At 51.6% G+C, this 15,577-nt stretch overlaps 1 protein-coding gene across 3 annotated transcripts in view; it reads left to right on the forward strand.

The window, feature by feature from the left end:
• Positions 1 to 15,577, forward strand: part of AXIN1 (axin 1) — an 85,124-nt gene that overhangs the window by 5,023 nt on the left and 64,524 nt on the right. Inside the window, exons 2-3 of one of the 3 annotated variants that reach the window (XM_030957929.1) lie at positions 8 to 134; positions 8,133 to 9,104. In XM_030957929.1, the coding sequence (XP_030813789.1) occupies positions 8,227 to 9,104 (878 nt within the window). In that variant the 5' untranslated portion in view covers positions 8 to 134; positions 8,133 to 8,226. Of the gene's footprint in view, positions 1 to 7; positions 135 to 6,015; positions 6,166 to 8,132; positions 9,105 to 15,577 lie in introns of those variants that run through there. The other 2 variants (XM_030957930.1, XM_030957928.1) reach the window with 2 other exon arrangements.

The following is a 15,577-nucleotide window of genomic DNA, read 5'->3' on the forward strand; positions in this document are numbered from 1 at the left end:
TCTGCAGAGCGGCATTTCTGGGCTGTGTGTGGATGGCATCCCAGCCCTGGCACCCCGAGAGGAGCAGCGAGCCTGGTGGTCTGGAGCATGGAGAGACAGCAGTGCAGGGCACAGGCCCGGGCTGGACCCCAAAGGTGGGTGCAGGAAGGTGTGTGCGGTGTCCCTGGGGGTGCTCACCCTCACTGGCTGGGGATGAAGAGTGCTGGGCACTGGTGGTGCTGGCTGAGCTCCTGTGCCCTTGCTTTGGGCAGAGGAGGCTGACCAAAACCAGGGGAGCTGTAGGGTCTGGGATGTGGCAGGGGTCTGTCAGGGTCATGGATGTGGCAGGGTCTCAGATCTTGCAGGGGTCTGTGAGGGTCTCTTTGCTCTGCCAGATATGGGAACCTTTCCCCAAAAGCAGCACAGAGGGGAGGGCTGGGGGACACACCAAGGGCCTGGCACCCCTATCAGTCCATACACTTCTATGCCACAGCCCTGAGCTGGGATGGGAGCCCAGAGCTTATCTGGGGTGGGACAGGAGTGAGAAGAGAAGCCCATGTGAACAAACTGGGCTTTGCCCAGGCAGGGCAGAGGAACATGAGCTGATATGGTCACTGGCTGTTGCTGGGGTTATGAGTGGTGGAAACCAAGCAGAGGAGAGTGGCCATGAGCTGCTGTGGCTCTCCTTGGGCTGGTTGGAATGGAGGAGGAGTAGGGGGAAAGCTTTGACCAAAACTCCAGTCCTGAGCCCAAACATGAGGTTAGAGGTGGCTGACAGTCAGAAAGGAGCTGGGGTGGGCTGAGGGCTGGTGGCAGGAGGGTCACAGAAGTGTGGGAAGATATAAGTCCATGTCAAGCTCCTCTGTGAGTAGGGTGCTGGGTGAGCAGCACATCAGAGCAGCCTCCCAAGGCATGGTATGAGCTTGTCTGTAATCTTTTTTTTTGGGGGGGGTAAACATCAGGTTTGGGGGCTCTGTAACCCAGCAGGAAGGGCAAAGCAGAGCTGGGGGAAAGAGGCTGATGCCAGGGCAGGCACAAAGAGGAACACCTGGAGACAAAGGCAAAGCAAGGGGAGAACAGGCCAGGGTGCTGGGACACTGCAGGGGCTCAGGGTTATGTACTGGGGCTTCCATCTGCCATTTGGGCATCTGCACCACCATGGGCAAACACTGGCAGCTGCAAAACCCAGTTCAGACTGCTGCCTTAGCTGCTCCAGGCCCTTCTCCCCCTACACTCCTGGAAGAAGGTCACCCTGGATACAGTGTTTGGGGTTTTTATGTGAGTAGTAGAGATTTTGTCCCATCCACCCGCTCCATGCCTGTACCCCAGCATAAACAGGGGATTTGCAAGTAAGCACCCATGTGGGAACAGGAGTGAACAGGGGAACTGGGATGATTTTTCTAGAGGGGAAGAATCTGAATTCCCAGAGCAGCCAAGCCCTGCAACCTTCCCACTGCCTGGAACAGGCTCCAGCGTGGGCTTTATGAAAGAGCAGGATCTGAATGAAAAGGCATAAACTTGGTGTCCAAACAGTGCTTCATCCTTTTTACCCAGCACTAGAAGCAATGTGTTTACCTGCTTGAGCTGGGGAATCCAAAGAAGGAGGCACACCCAGGCTGCCTGTGGGACCTGCACCCACAGCTCCATGGATGCTTTGGCAGGCTGGCATGGCCAGGGTGGGCAGATATATTTATACCCTGCAAGAAGGGATGCTGTGGTGGTTGAAATCAGCATAACTCACTTCCACTCTTGCCCCTAGCCCTGGCACAGCTGTCTGTGGGCATCCTCACTGCCCACAATGAGATCTGCTCCATCTCTCCCTCCCAGTGAGGGAGGCACCCTCATCCAGCCCCATCCATGGCCACTTCTCCTGCTAGCTGTATCCTGTGGCTCTGCTTGCTTGTCCCCTCGGTGGCAGTGCTACTGGGCTGTTGGTGCCTCATCCCAGCCGGGCTCTTTGGGATGCTCTGTGTTCCTGGTGCCACAACACCAATACTTTTATCTAGAATGCTAATACATTTTCTTCCTCCTATTCTGTAAGCATCATCTTGCCAGTGGTCCAAAGAGAGCTGTCAGCCGCCTCTTGCACACCAGGATATTATTTTCTTGGCATCATTTTTTTTCTTTAAATCGTTAAATTTTTAAATCATTATTTTCATTATTGGTCACGCAGTCAAACCCCGGGTCCTGCCTCAGCACTGAGGGTGCTGCAGGCCCGAGGTGGGAGGCAGCACATCCCTTTGCCTCTGTCAGTGATCAGCATAAGACCTCATATTTCAGAATATTTCTATTTATCTCCTAGTTCCAAAAAGCTTTTTGAATAAAACCACCGAATTTCGGCATGGCTGATGACCTTGCAGGAGCCTTTTAAATGGCAGCCAAAGGTTGAACAGCACCATCTAGTGCACTCCCTCCCGAATCCGCCAGCGCCAGAGGGACGCCGGCTCCCACCCACGCACATCCCTGCGCTGGAAGGGATCGCTGCAGGCTGGCAGCCCACCAGGCATCACCCCCCGGCTCCGGTCAGACCCACCTCGCCCTGCAGGAGCCAGTGAGCCGCTACAAAGAGGAGAATTCATTTGGGAGGACTCTAGTCAGTGCTGAAGCTGATCCAGACGGTTTCGGGCTCTGCAGATGGGATGTTGGAGAGCTTGCTGGTCCCAAGCTACCTTGGCAGGAGGGGAGGTTGCTACAGAGCACATCCCTTTGCAAGGAGGCTCTGGAATTGCACCAGTGCTGCCTGCATGCAGCACAGACTCCTCAGACCAAAGCCTGGGAGCAGTTCCTTTTCTCCAGTGTTTGCAGTTTGTTTCTTCCAGGCAGAAAGGAATGTGTGCATTGGGAGCTGGGAAGGGTCCATAACCCCAGGCTCACATGGGGCCAGTCTCAGTGGCAGGGAGACACCAGGGGTGCACAAAACACCACTGCGATCTCAGTGGTGGCAGTTTTGGTGTAAGGGTGATATTTGGGGCGAAAGGCAGAGCTTCATGGTCAGCTGATGAAGAGGGAAAAATAAGCAGGTTTGGTTCATTGGCATCAAAGAATTTGCAGTCTGATTCCTCCAGCACACAGCCAGGAATGCTCAGTGTGGTTTATTTCCTGTTTGATGCCCTCAGATAAATCTGGAAGTGATTTTGGCCCCTGGTAGAGTGCAGGGATAAGCCTCTTTGTCATGAGCCACCTGAGGGGTAAAAGGCAGGGAAGGGGCTCCAGAGGGAGCCCATGGCCCTCTCAGCTCCAAGCATCCCTGCTAGAAGACCAGAAAATAATGAGGCACCGTGAGGGTTTGGCACTGACCTCTGGGATTTGCTTCTTGTGGCCTAGGCAGGGGCAGCTGCCTGGCTGCCTTTGCTGGAGCAGGGCAGGGGTGGCTCTGCTTTCCCTGGGAGCATGCACAGAGTGATCCTGCGCTGCTGGAAGGGACAAAAGATCACTCTGCTGCCAGCTGCTCTGGAGGTCCCCTGCCTCTCTGTGTGCCTGGGGGTGAGATAGGAGCTGATCCTCACTTCGGGCTGTGTCCCCTGAGCTGGGGGAATGTGCCAGGAGTTGGTGGGAGCAAGATGAGCCTCCAGCACTTCTCCCACCTCCCCAGGTCCAGCCCAACCCGAGGAGCAGTAAGGAAGGTCAGGGAAGGATGGCAGCATGAGGGAGGGCATGTCAAGCCCCAGCACTTCAACCACCTGCATCCTGCTGCACCCAAACTCATTGCCTACCACCTCAGGCTCTCCCTTGACACGGAGAAATCTTGCTCTGGTTGCTCTCAAATGAACTCAGTTCAAGCTATGAATCGTGCTGGGCCTTCCTCTGGCAGATGAAAAGCTCTCTAACACCTGATCTTCTCTCACCCATGAAGTGGCTGAAGTGCTATACTGGAGGCACCTCTGGGGCTCCTTTAAACTTGCTGGGGAGGCTGCGGGCCTCAGCTACTCCCCTACAAAGCAGGGCTCACTTTTAACTCCCCTCCACCTTCTCTCGATTCCTCAGCATCCTTTCCACAACACAGACACTGGAACCCTCCTGCTGTGGCACCCAGTCCTGTCCCAGCTGGACATCCCTCCTGCTGCTCCCACATTATCCCTCCTCCCTGCTAAACTCCCCCCATCCTTGGCAGATCCTGGGTTTCCAGCAGAAGGGCCCTGTGTTCAGTGGACAGACCCTTTCACAGCTGCTCGCATTCAAGCACGTTTTATTTGCCAGGGACTCAGCTTGTGAAGTTTTCTACAGCTGTCTTGACCTCGTCCATGTCTCCTGCCCCTCTCATTTCCCTCGCCCCGGCGTTTTTCTCAGCAGGGCTTTTTAATCTATTTCTAGACCATTGATGGAAATACTGAATAGCACTGGGCTTCCCATCCAAGCCTGGACACCCACTGAGCGCGCTCCCATTCTGCAGGGATTCCCCATTGATGGCTGTCGGTTTGCCAGCTCTCAGCCCCTTTCAGGTGTCCCTCTTGATGTTGTATTGTGCTAATTTTTAATCAGAATAGTATATGGATTAAGTCACATGCCTGAACAGAGCCCAGGTCTATTATTTCTATGCCATAACCTTTATCAGCCAAACTTGTAATCTCTTCAAAGGATGACATCACAGTTTGACAAGAGCTATTTTCTGGAAACTAGGCTGATTGCATTAATTATATTCCCATCCTTTAATTCTTTACCAGCTGAATCCCACATCAGCTTTTCTATTATTATGCCTGAGATCAGCATTGCACTGCTACGTGTAAATCAGCTCTGAGCATCGTTCACATGAGAGAGAGCAAGGAGCCACATCATCCTGCCAGGCTCTGTGCTGGGGTGGGATGGGGAGTGTCACTGCCCAGAGTGAATATTTGGGAGCTTCATAAAGCTGGAAAAAAAATGCTACATTTCCAAAAGTGTTCCCTAAATACACTGAGGCAGGCAACTATGGCAGCGTCATCGCATAAGAAAGCAAAAACAGTCCCCGTTGGAAACTATTCTGAGTTGTTTCTGATTTTCAGAGGATTGTCTATTGGCTTGTTTGCATGTTCAGCTTTTAGGATGGTATCTAGGGTCTGCCTGGCTCAGAGTCTATCACTGCTTTCCAGGGAAGACACTTTTGCACTTCCCTGTCACGCTACTCTCATTTGATCTCTGCATCTGGCAATTCACTTCTTCTCCCTTCAGTGTCCCCAGCACTGCAGCCTCAGAGCTGGTGCACCCTGCTGCACACAACCAAACATGCCCGATTTGGGGAGTCTCCACGTGGTGTGACCCTTTCCAGCCCATGCAGTGCCACCTCTTGGCCAGCCCCTGATTTCTCCCCGCAGCAGTTGCCCAGCTCAGAGAAGCAGGACACACATTGCAGGACACACAGTGCAGGTTCCAAACCAGCTCTAGTTGTTGTTGGAGGCAAGAGCGGCTGCTGGACCGGTGCCCCTACATCCCCAGGCCAATGGTGCGTGGTCCAAACTGGACAAAACTCAGGTGTGACATGGTGTTCGACACGGACAGAGCCGTGGAGGCTGGCGGTGTTTGAGGGTTGATGCCCCTCCTGGGCAGAGCCCTTCGACGAGACCCTGGAGGTCTCCGAAGTTTCTCTGGGGCCGTCTCTGCCCGGGATGCTCATGGGCTCCCCTCATCCAGGGCCCGGAGCCCCGGAGCCACTCAGCCCCTGAGGTGCTGGGAACGGTTCCCAGCCGGGGCTCTGCGGGAAGCCGAGCCCGAAGCCTCGGCCATGTGCCGGAGCTGTCCGGGGAGCTCAGCCCGTGCACTTCACAATGTGCTGCGGCTACCGGCAATCGAGGCCTCCCCGAGCCGGGACCTCCGTGCTTCCCCGGGCCGGCCGTGCAGGAGTGCGGGGCCTGCAGCCGCCCCGCGTGCCGCCGCGCCGCCTTCCCGGGCCGGGCCGGGCCGGGCCGGGCCCGCTCCGCCCCGCTCCGGCCGCCGGTCCCGCAGTACCGGGCGGGGGCGCGGGGGGCGCGGCTGAGCCGCCGTGCCGGGCTGGGAGGCAGCGGCGCAGGCGGAGCGGAGCGGGCGGGGCTCGGCTCGCTGCTGCTGCTGCTGCTGCTGCTCTCGCTCCCCGCCGCCGCCACCCGCCTGCGGCCGCGGCCATGGGCGTCCCGGGCCGCCCGCTTTGTGCCGCCGCCGCCCCTCCGGGCCGCCGCCGCCGCTGAGCCGCATGGGCCGGGCCCCCGCGCCGCCCCGGGCCGCCGCCGCTCCGCGCGGGTGAGTGAGGCGGCCCCGGCCCAGGCCCTGCGCCGAGGCCGCGCCGAGGCCGCCGCGGGCGGGAGCGCGGGGCCGCGCCGGGGCCGGCGAGCCGGGCTAGGCCGCCCGGGGCGCGGGGGAGCCGGGCGGGCCGGGAGGGCGAGCGGGGCCGGGGGCGGCGCGGGCCGGGTCCCGCGAAGTTGCCCGGGGGGCGGCGGGGGCCCCGCGCGGCGCCCTGTCAGCGGCGGGGCCGCCCCGGAGCCCACCCGGCCCCGCGCCTCCCGCGGGCCGGCCGGGGGTCCCCTCCGGAGCCGGGCGAGCGGCTCGGCCGGGCGCCTCGCGTGTCCTCCGGGAGGCTCCCCGGGGCTGCCCCGGCCGGGGCGAGGAGCCAGCGCCGCCCCGCCGCAACAATGCCCGGCGTGGCTTTGGGGCTGCGGTGCCGCTGCCCCGGGGGTCCCCTTTACCCGGCCGGGGGTCACCGGGGACCTGCACCGCAGACGGGGGGCCGAGTGCAGCGCTCGCTTCCAGACGCGGGGTGAAAACCGCCCAGAACCGCACCGTGGTGCCAAAGCCCAGCCCCGTCCCGCGGTGCCAGGGCAGGGGCTGCGTGCCGGGGGCTCGGGCCGGGTGCGGGCGCGGCGCTGGCTCCTGGCGGGGCCCAGCCATCCTCGCTGGCCTCTCCTGGGCTCGCTGGGTTGTTTCACGATGGACAGGTGGGCTGTAAGGACAGGTACGGCATCGGCGGCTGTTCTTGGTTTAGCCAGGATCAAGAAATGGGGGGAAAATGGCAAAGCATCCCAAAGATGTTCGTTGGTGTGGGGTTTGCTTTGAGAGGGAGGGCGAGCTAAAATGTGTCTTTCCTGCTGTGTTTTTACATGCAATTGAGTTAATCCAGTGCAAGGAGTAATTTGTGAGGCTGCTGGTGCTCTGCAGTACTTGGGGCTTAGAAGCTGAGGCTGTTCTGTAACAGAAGGCTTTTGCTACTCGCTTTAAATGATGAGGTTAATTTGTTGAGCTGCAGAAGTAGCAACCCAGGGATTGCCCTTTTCTTCCTTCCCTGCCTTCCCCATACCTTCCATCCTCCATATTGACTCGTTGCTCTTCTTTAAAAACATCGTACTTGATCAGGTTTCCTTGTCAAGGTGGTTTTCTCATTTTCCTTTGATGACCTGAAATTTTCCCAGGCTCGTAGCATGCAATTTTGTTAGCGTAAATGAACCTTTTCTCAACGGCTTGCCTACAAAAAGCAGTGCTAGAACTGAGCTCCTGTACTAACATGCCCATCTGAAGCAAGAATGCAGTCCAGATGCCCAGAATATTAGGGTCAACGATGCATCTGGATTCCCCTAGAGCTAGACGAGGCGACGGGGCGTATTTCTGAAACGCGGAGATTTGTGAGGAATGTGGCGCTGGTATGTCACTTGAGCGTACGAAAGCCACCTGTGTTTGATTAAGGTGCAGCCCTGCTTTCAGGACTAACTGGATGTTCTTTAATAATTATTTTCACAAGCCTTAAATTCCTGTTTAATGATAAGAATTTCCTAGATCTGCAGTCAGATAAAAACGTGTTGCCTTAGTATGATCTGGTATGCGTCCTGTCCAGATAGGCAGTGCAGAGGAGCTGGTGGCAGTGCAGAAGGTGGCATGTGCCCTGTGGTACCTGGGTATGGATCTCTTGGATGTGGGCTGCCACATGCCAGGGTCATGTATAAACCACTGGTGTTGGGAAATTGGCTGATGTTTTAGCATGGTGTCGGCTGTGTCAGTGTTGCCAAATTCTGGATGTAAAGTTTTGGGATATTCTGTAACTCATTTTTAGCCTCTGCCTGCTTTGAGCTCGATTCTGTGCTCTCAGAAGTTACCAAGCCATTGATTCTGCTGAAAAAGAGGTGTTAGTACACTAAAGGTGGAGAGCATAACCACTAGCTTGTTGTCTTAAAGTGTTTATTTCCAGTGATACTCGCTTACTTTTTCCTCGTCTGTTTCAGCCAAACAAACTTGTTCACCTTGGAGCTACAAATATTGGTGATTTGAGATTGGCGCTCATCCCCCGCTGCTCCCACGCAAGCAAGGACCAGAAAAATGAATATCCAGGGGAAGGGCTTCCCCTTGGACCTCGGAGGAAGCTTCACTGAAGATGCTCCAAGGCCACCAGTTCCTGGTGAGGAGGGGGAGCTCGTGTCCACAGACCCAAGGCCAGTTAGCCATGGTTTCTACTCTGGTAAAAGTGATGTGGTCAGAAACGAGACATCCACGGCAACACCGAGGCGCTCCGATTTGGATTTGGGGTACGAGCCCGAGGGGAGTGCTTCGCCAACTCCACCCTACCTGAAGTGGGCCGAGTCACTGCACTCCTTGCTGGATGATCAAGATGGCATCAACCTCTTCAGGACTTTCCTGAAACAGGAGGACTGTGCAGATCTGCTGGACTTCTGGTTTGCCTGCAGTGGCTTCAGGAAGCTGGAGCCATGCGTGTCTAATGAGGAAAAAAGACTCAAGCTGGCAAAAGCCATTTACAAAAAATACATCCTCGACAACAATGGCATTGTGTCCCGGCAGATCAAACCGGCCACAAAAAGCTTCATCAAAGACTGTGTCATGAAACTGCAGATTGACCCTGACATGTTTGACCAGGCCCAAACGGAGATTCAGTGCATGATAGAAGACAATACCTACCCTTTGTTCCTTAAGTCGGATATTTATTTGGAATACACAAGGACAGGTGGGGAAAGTCCAAAAATTTATAGCGATCCGAGCTCGGGGTCTGGGACAGGTAAAGGGCTACCTGGTTATCTGCCAACTCTGAACGAGGATGAGGAGTGGAAGTGTGACCAAGAGGCTGAGCCCGAGGCCAGCAGGGACTCGGCTCCTTCCAGCAGGCTGACACAGAAGCTGCTTCTGGAGACGGCCACGCAGCGCGCGGCCTCAGCCCGGCGCTACAGCGAGGGCAGGGAGTTCAGGTAGGTGGGGAGTGGGCCAGGGAGCTGCCATGGGCATGAGGGGCATGGGAAACCTTGGAAAAGCATTGGTGCTGGGGAACACCCACGTTGGTACAGGATGGTGTTGCCAAGTGGGTCGATGGAGTGCAAAGCTTTGTTTGAAACTAATCGCAGGTTGTTTTAAAGGTGTCTTTGACTGTTCCTGTCTGATAATGCCAAATCATCCCTGCAGCATGTTCTTCAACTGGAGAAACTGCTGCTGGAGGTGTTCTGGAGGAAGGTAGGGCTTGGTGGGCAATGCAAAGCCGTGGGTAGCCCTCATGCACATGCAGTGCCAGGTTTGCCGTAGCCTGCACCAGCAGAAGGTCAGTGTTCAGGTGCTGTAACATGGGCAGGTACCGCTGGTGGTGACACTTCTGTGTAGAAATTGTCATGAGCCACAACTGGGAGCTCACAGGAGATAAATACCCTCACTTGGTGACGTGGGTAGGAGTGAAACAGCATTGATGGTGCTCCCTGATAATGGTACTGCTTTGCATATGCGTTTTCCAGCACTGAATTCTAACGGTGTCAGAGTCAGAATCCCCAAACCCAGTTAAAACCATGCCCTGCTGAAGTTCTTCTCTTCATGAAAGTAATTGCTGGGGTTTTTTTAACTTTAGGACTGGCACAGTTCTGCAGCCTGTTTTTTTCTGGGTCCCCCACCCACTTCCAGCCAACATGGATTTTGAAACTTGCTGAGAGCTCAGTTAAAATTCCAGACAATTAACTTAGCAGGGAGCTCTCTGCGATCAATAAGCATGTGTGTGTCTAACCCTTGCTGAATCAACAGAACCCAGCCAGAACACATTCCTACCTTTTTTTTTTCCCCTTTTTAAAATAAAATCTCCTTGTTTTAAGACCTGCTTAGGCTAAAATCTGACGCTTTGTGAAGATTACGAAATGAAGTAGCTGAACTGTCCTCTTCAAAGGCTCCTGCCTTATGAAAAGCATTTCTGTGTTTAATCTCCCTCAGCCGTCCCTTTAGGCTGGCAGCTGGAAGCGCATCCCGCCCCACACAAGGTCTCGGCGCCTTTCAGCTGGCAAAATGTTCTTGGTTTGATTCTTGTTTTCTTACAGATTTTGAGGAGGGGATGTTGCATGTGAAACTCTTGGGGAGGGGGAAAAAAGGGAATTCATGTGGGCTCCTGCTGCTTTAATCAGGAGTCAGAAAAAAAAAATATCCCAGTGTCTTGGGACTTTCCCATGGAATTAATAAAAACTTTGAAGTGCATTCCACTGAGCAGTTGGGTGCTCACCATAAATGAAGGATTAGAAAAGTCTCTGATTTAAGTATCTTTTTATTTAAGCAATAATGGTGTTAAGATTGAAAATAACTTACTTGAGGGTCAGCTGTGTTTAGTTTCCTTACCAGACCAGGTAGTAAGTAAATCCTGTGTGTGACACTGAGCTGTTTAGCTCCAGCTTCAATAAAAACGTGCACTTCACCCATTATCTGAATATATCTGTGCCAGGTTGTAAAATGGTGTAAGAAATGCGCTGTGAAATAGAAGTGTTTTGAAGTAGAGTTCATCAGTCCTGGGCATTTTCATAGGAGATTGGAACAATGTGAAATAAATCTTTACCTGGAGGATGGAGATCAGAGAAAATGTGTGGCTATTAATTTGTAGTGTCCCAACAGCCTGTCATTGTGGCTACTGACACTCTGCTGACCTGTGGGGTAGGGAGGCAAGGAAATGTTTGCCCTTCTCACCTGAGCAGGAGTCATTTCTCAGCCTGGAGAACCTGAAGATAAGGGATTTATTTTATTTTTTAAATGCTGGTCTGTCAGCTTGTGTGGTGTCCAGAGCATTGCCATGGAAGATGCTGCTGAACTGCACAAGTTCTGCATTTTTTAATTCTAAAGACTGCTCAGATACTAATTTATGAGGTGATTGTTCCTCTTTGAGCAAGACCTTGTGGTTGAATTAACCTTCTTCCTGGATGTTGTATGGCAATAGCTGTCTTGAACAAGCTGGTTTTTGGGGAGTTGTTGTTCATTTACTTTCTCACCTGAGGAAGTGTGCTGTGAGCTGGGGAAGCTGCTTGCAGCAGGAAGCAATGGCTGTGTGCAGCATTTGAAAAACTGGGTCCCAATTTATTTTGAAAATTTCCACAACCCTCTTTTTTCGGCGTATGTGTGGAAGAATTTCTCATTTCTCTTCTTTGGGGAATGTTGAAATAAGCTGTTTTGCATTATATCTCAGGGCCTGTTTAATCTTCCCAAGATTTAACTTCTATTCCTTGGCTTCCATGGAAACCCTAAATAAAGAGGAATCTAAGCAAATGCAGTAGAAGTATTTCTCTGTTAGCAAATGAGCATCTTGAATCAGCTCCAGGTTTTTTCAGCAGAAAGTTCATAAATCTTGATGCAGTAGCTCTGCTCTCAGGAGAACAAATGTAAAAAATTCCTCAAATGGCAGAAGACAACCCGTTATTAGCGCTGGATATTTTTGAAGGTGTGCAAATGTGCAGGCAGATTTGAGAATACCCTGAAGCCAAAAGCATCGCTGTTACCCACTGTGTTTTTGTATGCGTCGGAAAAGGCCAATAGTCATTATCGTTAGGCTCCTGCAAATTAATTGGACATTGGTTATGGATCAGTGAACTTCAAAGAGGGCAACCCCCGAAGATCTCGGGCATTAACTCGCAGCTTCCGAAAGTGACACTAACGTGGTTGTGAGGGCAGCTAAATCGTTCATTAACCTTCTTCCGACACGCCGGGACGGCGTTCCTCGGAGCTGGGGAGCAGAAATTAAACCTGTGCCTGAGAACCGCCTGCAGCCTGCTCTTGGAGAGCTCCAGGAAAACACACGGCCCCTGAAACAGCTGGAAATGTGGTGCTCAGTGGTTTGCTCGTGTCTTTTGCTGGGGTGGGTTTCTTGTGCTCTCTCTTTAGCTCTGTGTGGGAAGGGGCTCCTGTCCCATTCCCAAAGGGCTGAGAGCAGCACTCTCACAGGCCTTGCCTTTGCTGTCTTCTGTGGTGGGAGTAGCATATGGTGTTACCTTCCAGCAGTTGTCATCTCTCCTGAAAACCAGGCAAACTGAGAGATGTACATTAGTTCTGCCAATTGCTTTGGGTTTTGACCCATTCCATGGTGTGTATAGTATTGAAGAGGAAGCCCAGATGATGGTGATTAGAGGACATGTGGTGGTGGGTGAAGTCTCCAGTTGCTGGATTTTGAGGAGTGTTGGTGGTGGAGTTGCTGGACATGGATGGAGAAATTTCTCAGCCTGGGAAATCTCTCAGCCAGGCACACTGAGAGACTTGAATTAGTTCTGCCAATTGTTTCATGTTTTGACCCATTCCATGATGTGTATAGTATTGAAGAAGACCGGATGGTGGTGATTAGAGGACATGTGGTGGTGGGTGAAGTCTCCAGTTGCTGGATTTTGAGGTGCTGACCCATTCCATGATGTGTATAGTATTGAAGAAGACCGGATGATGGTGATTAGAAGACACGTGGTGGTGGGTGAAGTCTCCAGTTGCTGGATTTTGAGGAGTGTTGGTGGTGGAGCCACTGGACATGGATGGAGAAATTTCTCAGCCTGGGATTTGATATACACAGGGGGTTGTTTGTTTTTTTTAAAGAAGTTGGCTCCAAGCTTTAATTTCCACAGTGCTGAGCTGACTAAGCTCACCGCGTTTCACAAGTGTTGGTGGTTCAAATGAAAAGGGTGGGTGATGTGGTTCTCCAGGCTGGTAGGAATCACCAGGAGAGTCCTTGTGCCTGTGCCCACGCACTGGCAGCCTCTCCGGACACGTGGGAGAGCAGCTCTCCCCAAAACACACAGCCAGCACTTCACTGTGGGGTGTGCTGAGGAGGCAAGTGGAGAAAAGCTGGAGAAGCTTTAGAGGGATGTGACAACCTCTGGTGTGGGACAGTGCAATTACAGACTAACGTGTAGAGGCTGGTTCAGGGAAAGCAAGGATCTCTCTGTGGCTTAGGGAGCATAAACGGTCCAGCGGTCAGAAGCTGGGGCTGCATCAGGAAGGAGCTGGCTGAAGTTTAGCTGGCAGCCCTAATTTTGAGGTTGGCAGCTTCGTTCATAATTAAATATTAAATTGCACACCTCTGAGTCAAGACTGTGTGGTGTTGAAGGAATTGGTGTTAATTGGACTGACCGGTTGGAAAACTGAGGATGCAAAATCAAGCACTGGTGCAGGAGGACTCATATTGAGAAAATTCAAAGATGTGTTACCCTCTTACTGATGCTTCTTTTACCTGGAGAGGCAGCCCATGCATCTTGGACTTAGGCTGTTGGAGCTTCATGGGAGCTTGTTGGCAGGAAGAAATCAGCTGCTGAATGTTAGATCCATATGTAAAGTTGGGAATGCTTGTCTTGAATTAAAACTGCTGGGCCCACAGTATCATTTGTAATCAGTACAACCCTGTTTGGAATCCTTGTAGAGCAATGGCTATTTCCAGTTTTAAAGAAAATAAGTTGCAGAAGAATAGTTTGGGTTCTTGAGAGAAATCAGTGAATCCAACAAGGGGGGGGTCTGGTGCTAAGAGCTCTAAGTGGTAATTTAGTGGCTGAAGCATTCTAAGATACACAGGACAGAGACTGATGCTGTTTTTGCACAGAAGTTAATGCCAGCTTTTTAAAATATATTGTTAAGCTGATGAAACTTCTGCATGGAAATGCTTACATTACATTAGCAGTGTAAAGTGTTTATGCTAGTGGTTGCCAAGTTTTAAAATAGATTTTATTTAAAGAAGAATACCTTTTGTGCCCATAGCTTTGCCTCCACACAAATCAAGATGAAGAAGTGGTGTGTTTGTGTTTGGTTATAGATCAGTGCTTTGGCTTCTTTTTAAAGACAGGTAGTTAAGCTTTTAGCACTCTAATTTGATAAATGAGTAGTGTTTTCTTCCCTCCTCCAGCAAACAAAGCCTTGTTTTGTTGTGATTGAGCTTTATTTGGGCTGCAGAATATTTTCTCTTAAAAGCCCAAGAGGGAAGTTATGTCCTCCTTTTTGGTCCTGGGGAGATTCAGGTTGGACATGGTGAAAAAAATCTTGGGAGAATGAGGGGTGGGAATCTCTGTCCTTGGAGGGCCTCGTAGCTGGGTTAGACAGAGCTGTGGCCTGCCTGGTCCAGTCCTGGTGATGGTCCTGTTTTGTTGTGTGCTTACAATGATGGCACAGATCATGAAATTCTATATTTTGAGAAGACTGGTTTGAGTTCTGCCTGGTTTCAGAAAGAATGGGATGTTAAAAGGTTGAGTGGGAGTTGAACCAATGCCAGGATGCTGAGAAGTGCACCCAGGAGGTGGCCACGGGGTGGGAACACCTTGGTTTTGATCTGCCGTTCAACTTGGCTTTATGTTTTAAGAGTTTCTTTGTTGTTACTATAATGGACTAATCCCTTGAATAATTAGTTGCCATTGGATGTTTTAAAAATGACTGCCTCTTGGATGTTTTCCTTTAATAGTCTGCTGGATTCTGGATTTATTAACTATTGAGACAGACTGTGAAATCCTGTTAGGGCAGACTTTCTTGGTGGAAAAGGGACTGAGAGTGGTGTGGAGATGCTGGGGGAACACGCGCTGGCCCCATTTTAGGTTTGAGCTGTTGACTTCCCAAGAAGTCCTGGCTGTGTCCTGGACTGGGAGAGTGGCTGCTGGAACACGTTATGGTCTTGGGTCATCCCTAGATTTGGGCCTTCAGAAGGTGCTCCAAGAATTTACAGTATTGTGGCTGCCTGGTGCAAGGCCAGTCATGCAGTCACCACCCATTTAAAATAAATCATGGACCTGGTTTTATTACAATTGGTGGAAAAATCTGGTTTCAGAAGTGACTATGTGTAATGCAGAAAATTGCTATGTTTTAAAAAAAATCAGAACAGAGGTGCTGATATCCTAAATCGGTTCCTGGATATATCATTGGATTATTAGGCTCATCCTTAAATCCATTAAGCAAATTACAGTTAATCAGTCAAATAAAAGAAGAAAGATCTTTTGCAAGGCCCTGTCTTTTGAACCATGCAGAAGCTGTAGTAATATTTTAATTTTCCATCTGTCAGTGAATGTATTCAGTCACTTTGCTTCCTTATGTGGAGGATTTGAAATTAGAAACTGAGGTTAATTATCTCCTTTAAATGAAATATGTGAAGACCACAAAAGCAAAAACCTTCACAATTTGGTATGGTCTGTTAAGCTAGGCAGGCTGCTTCAGAAGGAGAGGGGTTATTTTTCCCCGGTTTTGTTCCGATTGAAGGGTTTTAGTCACAGTAATTGAAATGATTAAAAAGTCAAATTGCTGGTGAATATAATTCTGAGCATCTCTCTGAAAAGATGTGACACTTGGTTGAGAGCAGGGGTTTGCTCAGCCTGGCCTGGCAGTGTGGAGCAGCCTCTATTGTGCCACCCCACTGTGGGCGAGGCTGATTGTCCTTGGTGCCACTTTATCCACCTCTTCCATGGCAATGGGATGTTGGAGCTCTGCTGCA

The sequence above is a fragment of the Camarhynchus parvulus genome, chromosome 14 (assembly GCF_901933205.1).
Source record: "Camarhynchus parvulus chromosome 14, STF_HiC, whole genome shotgun sequence".
NCBI lineage: Eukaryota > Metazoa > Chordata > Aves > Passeriformes > Thraupidae > Camarhynchus > Camarhynchus parvulus.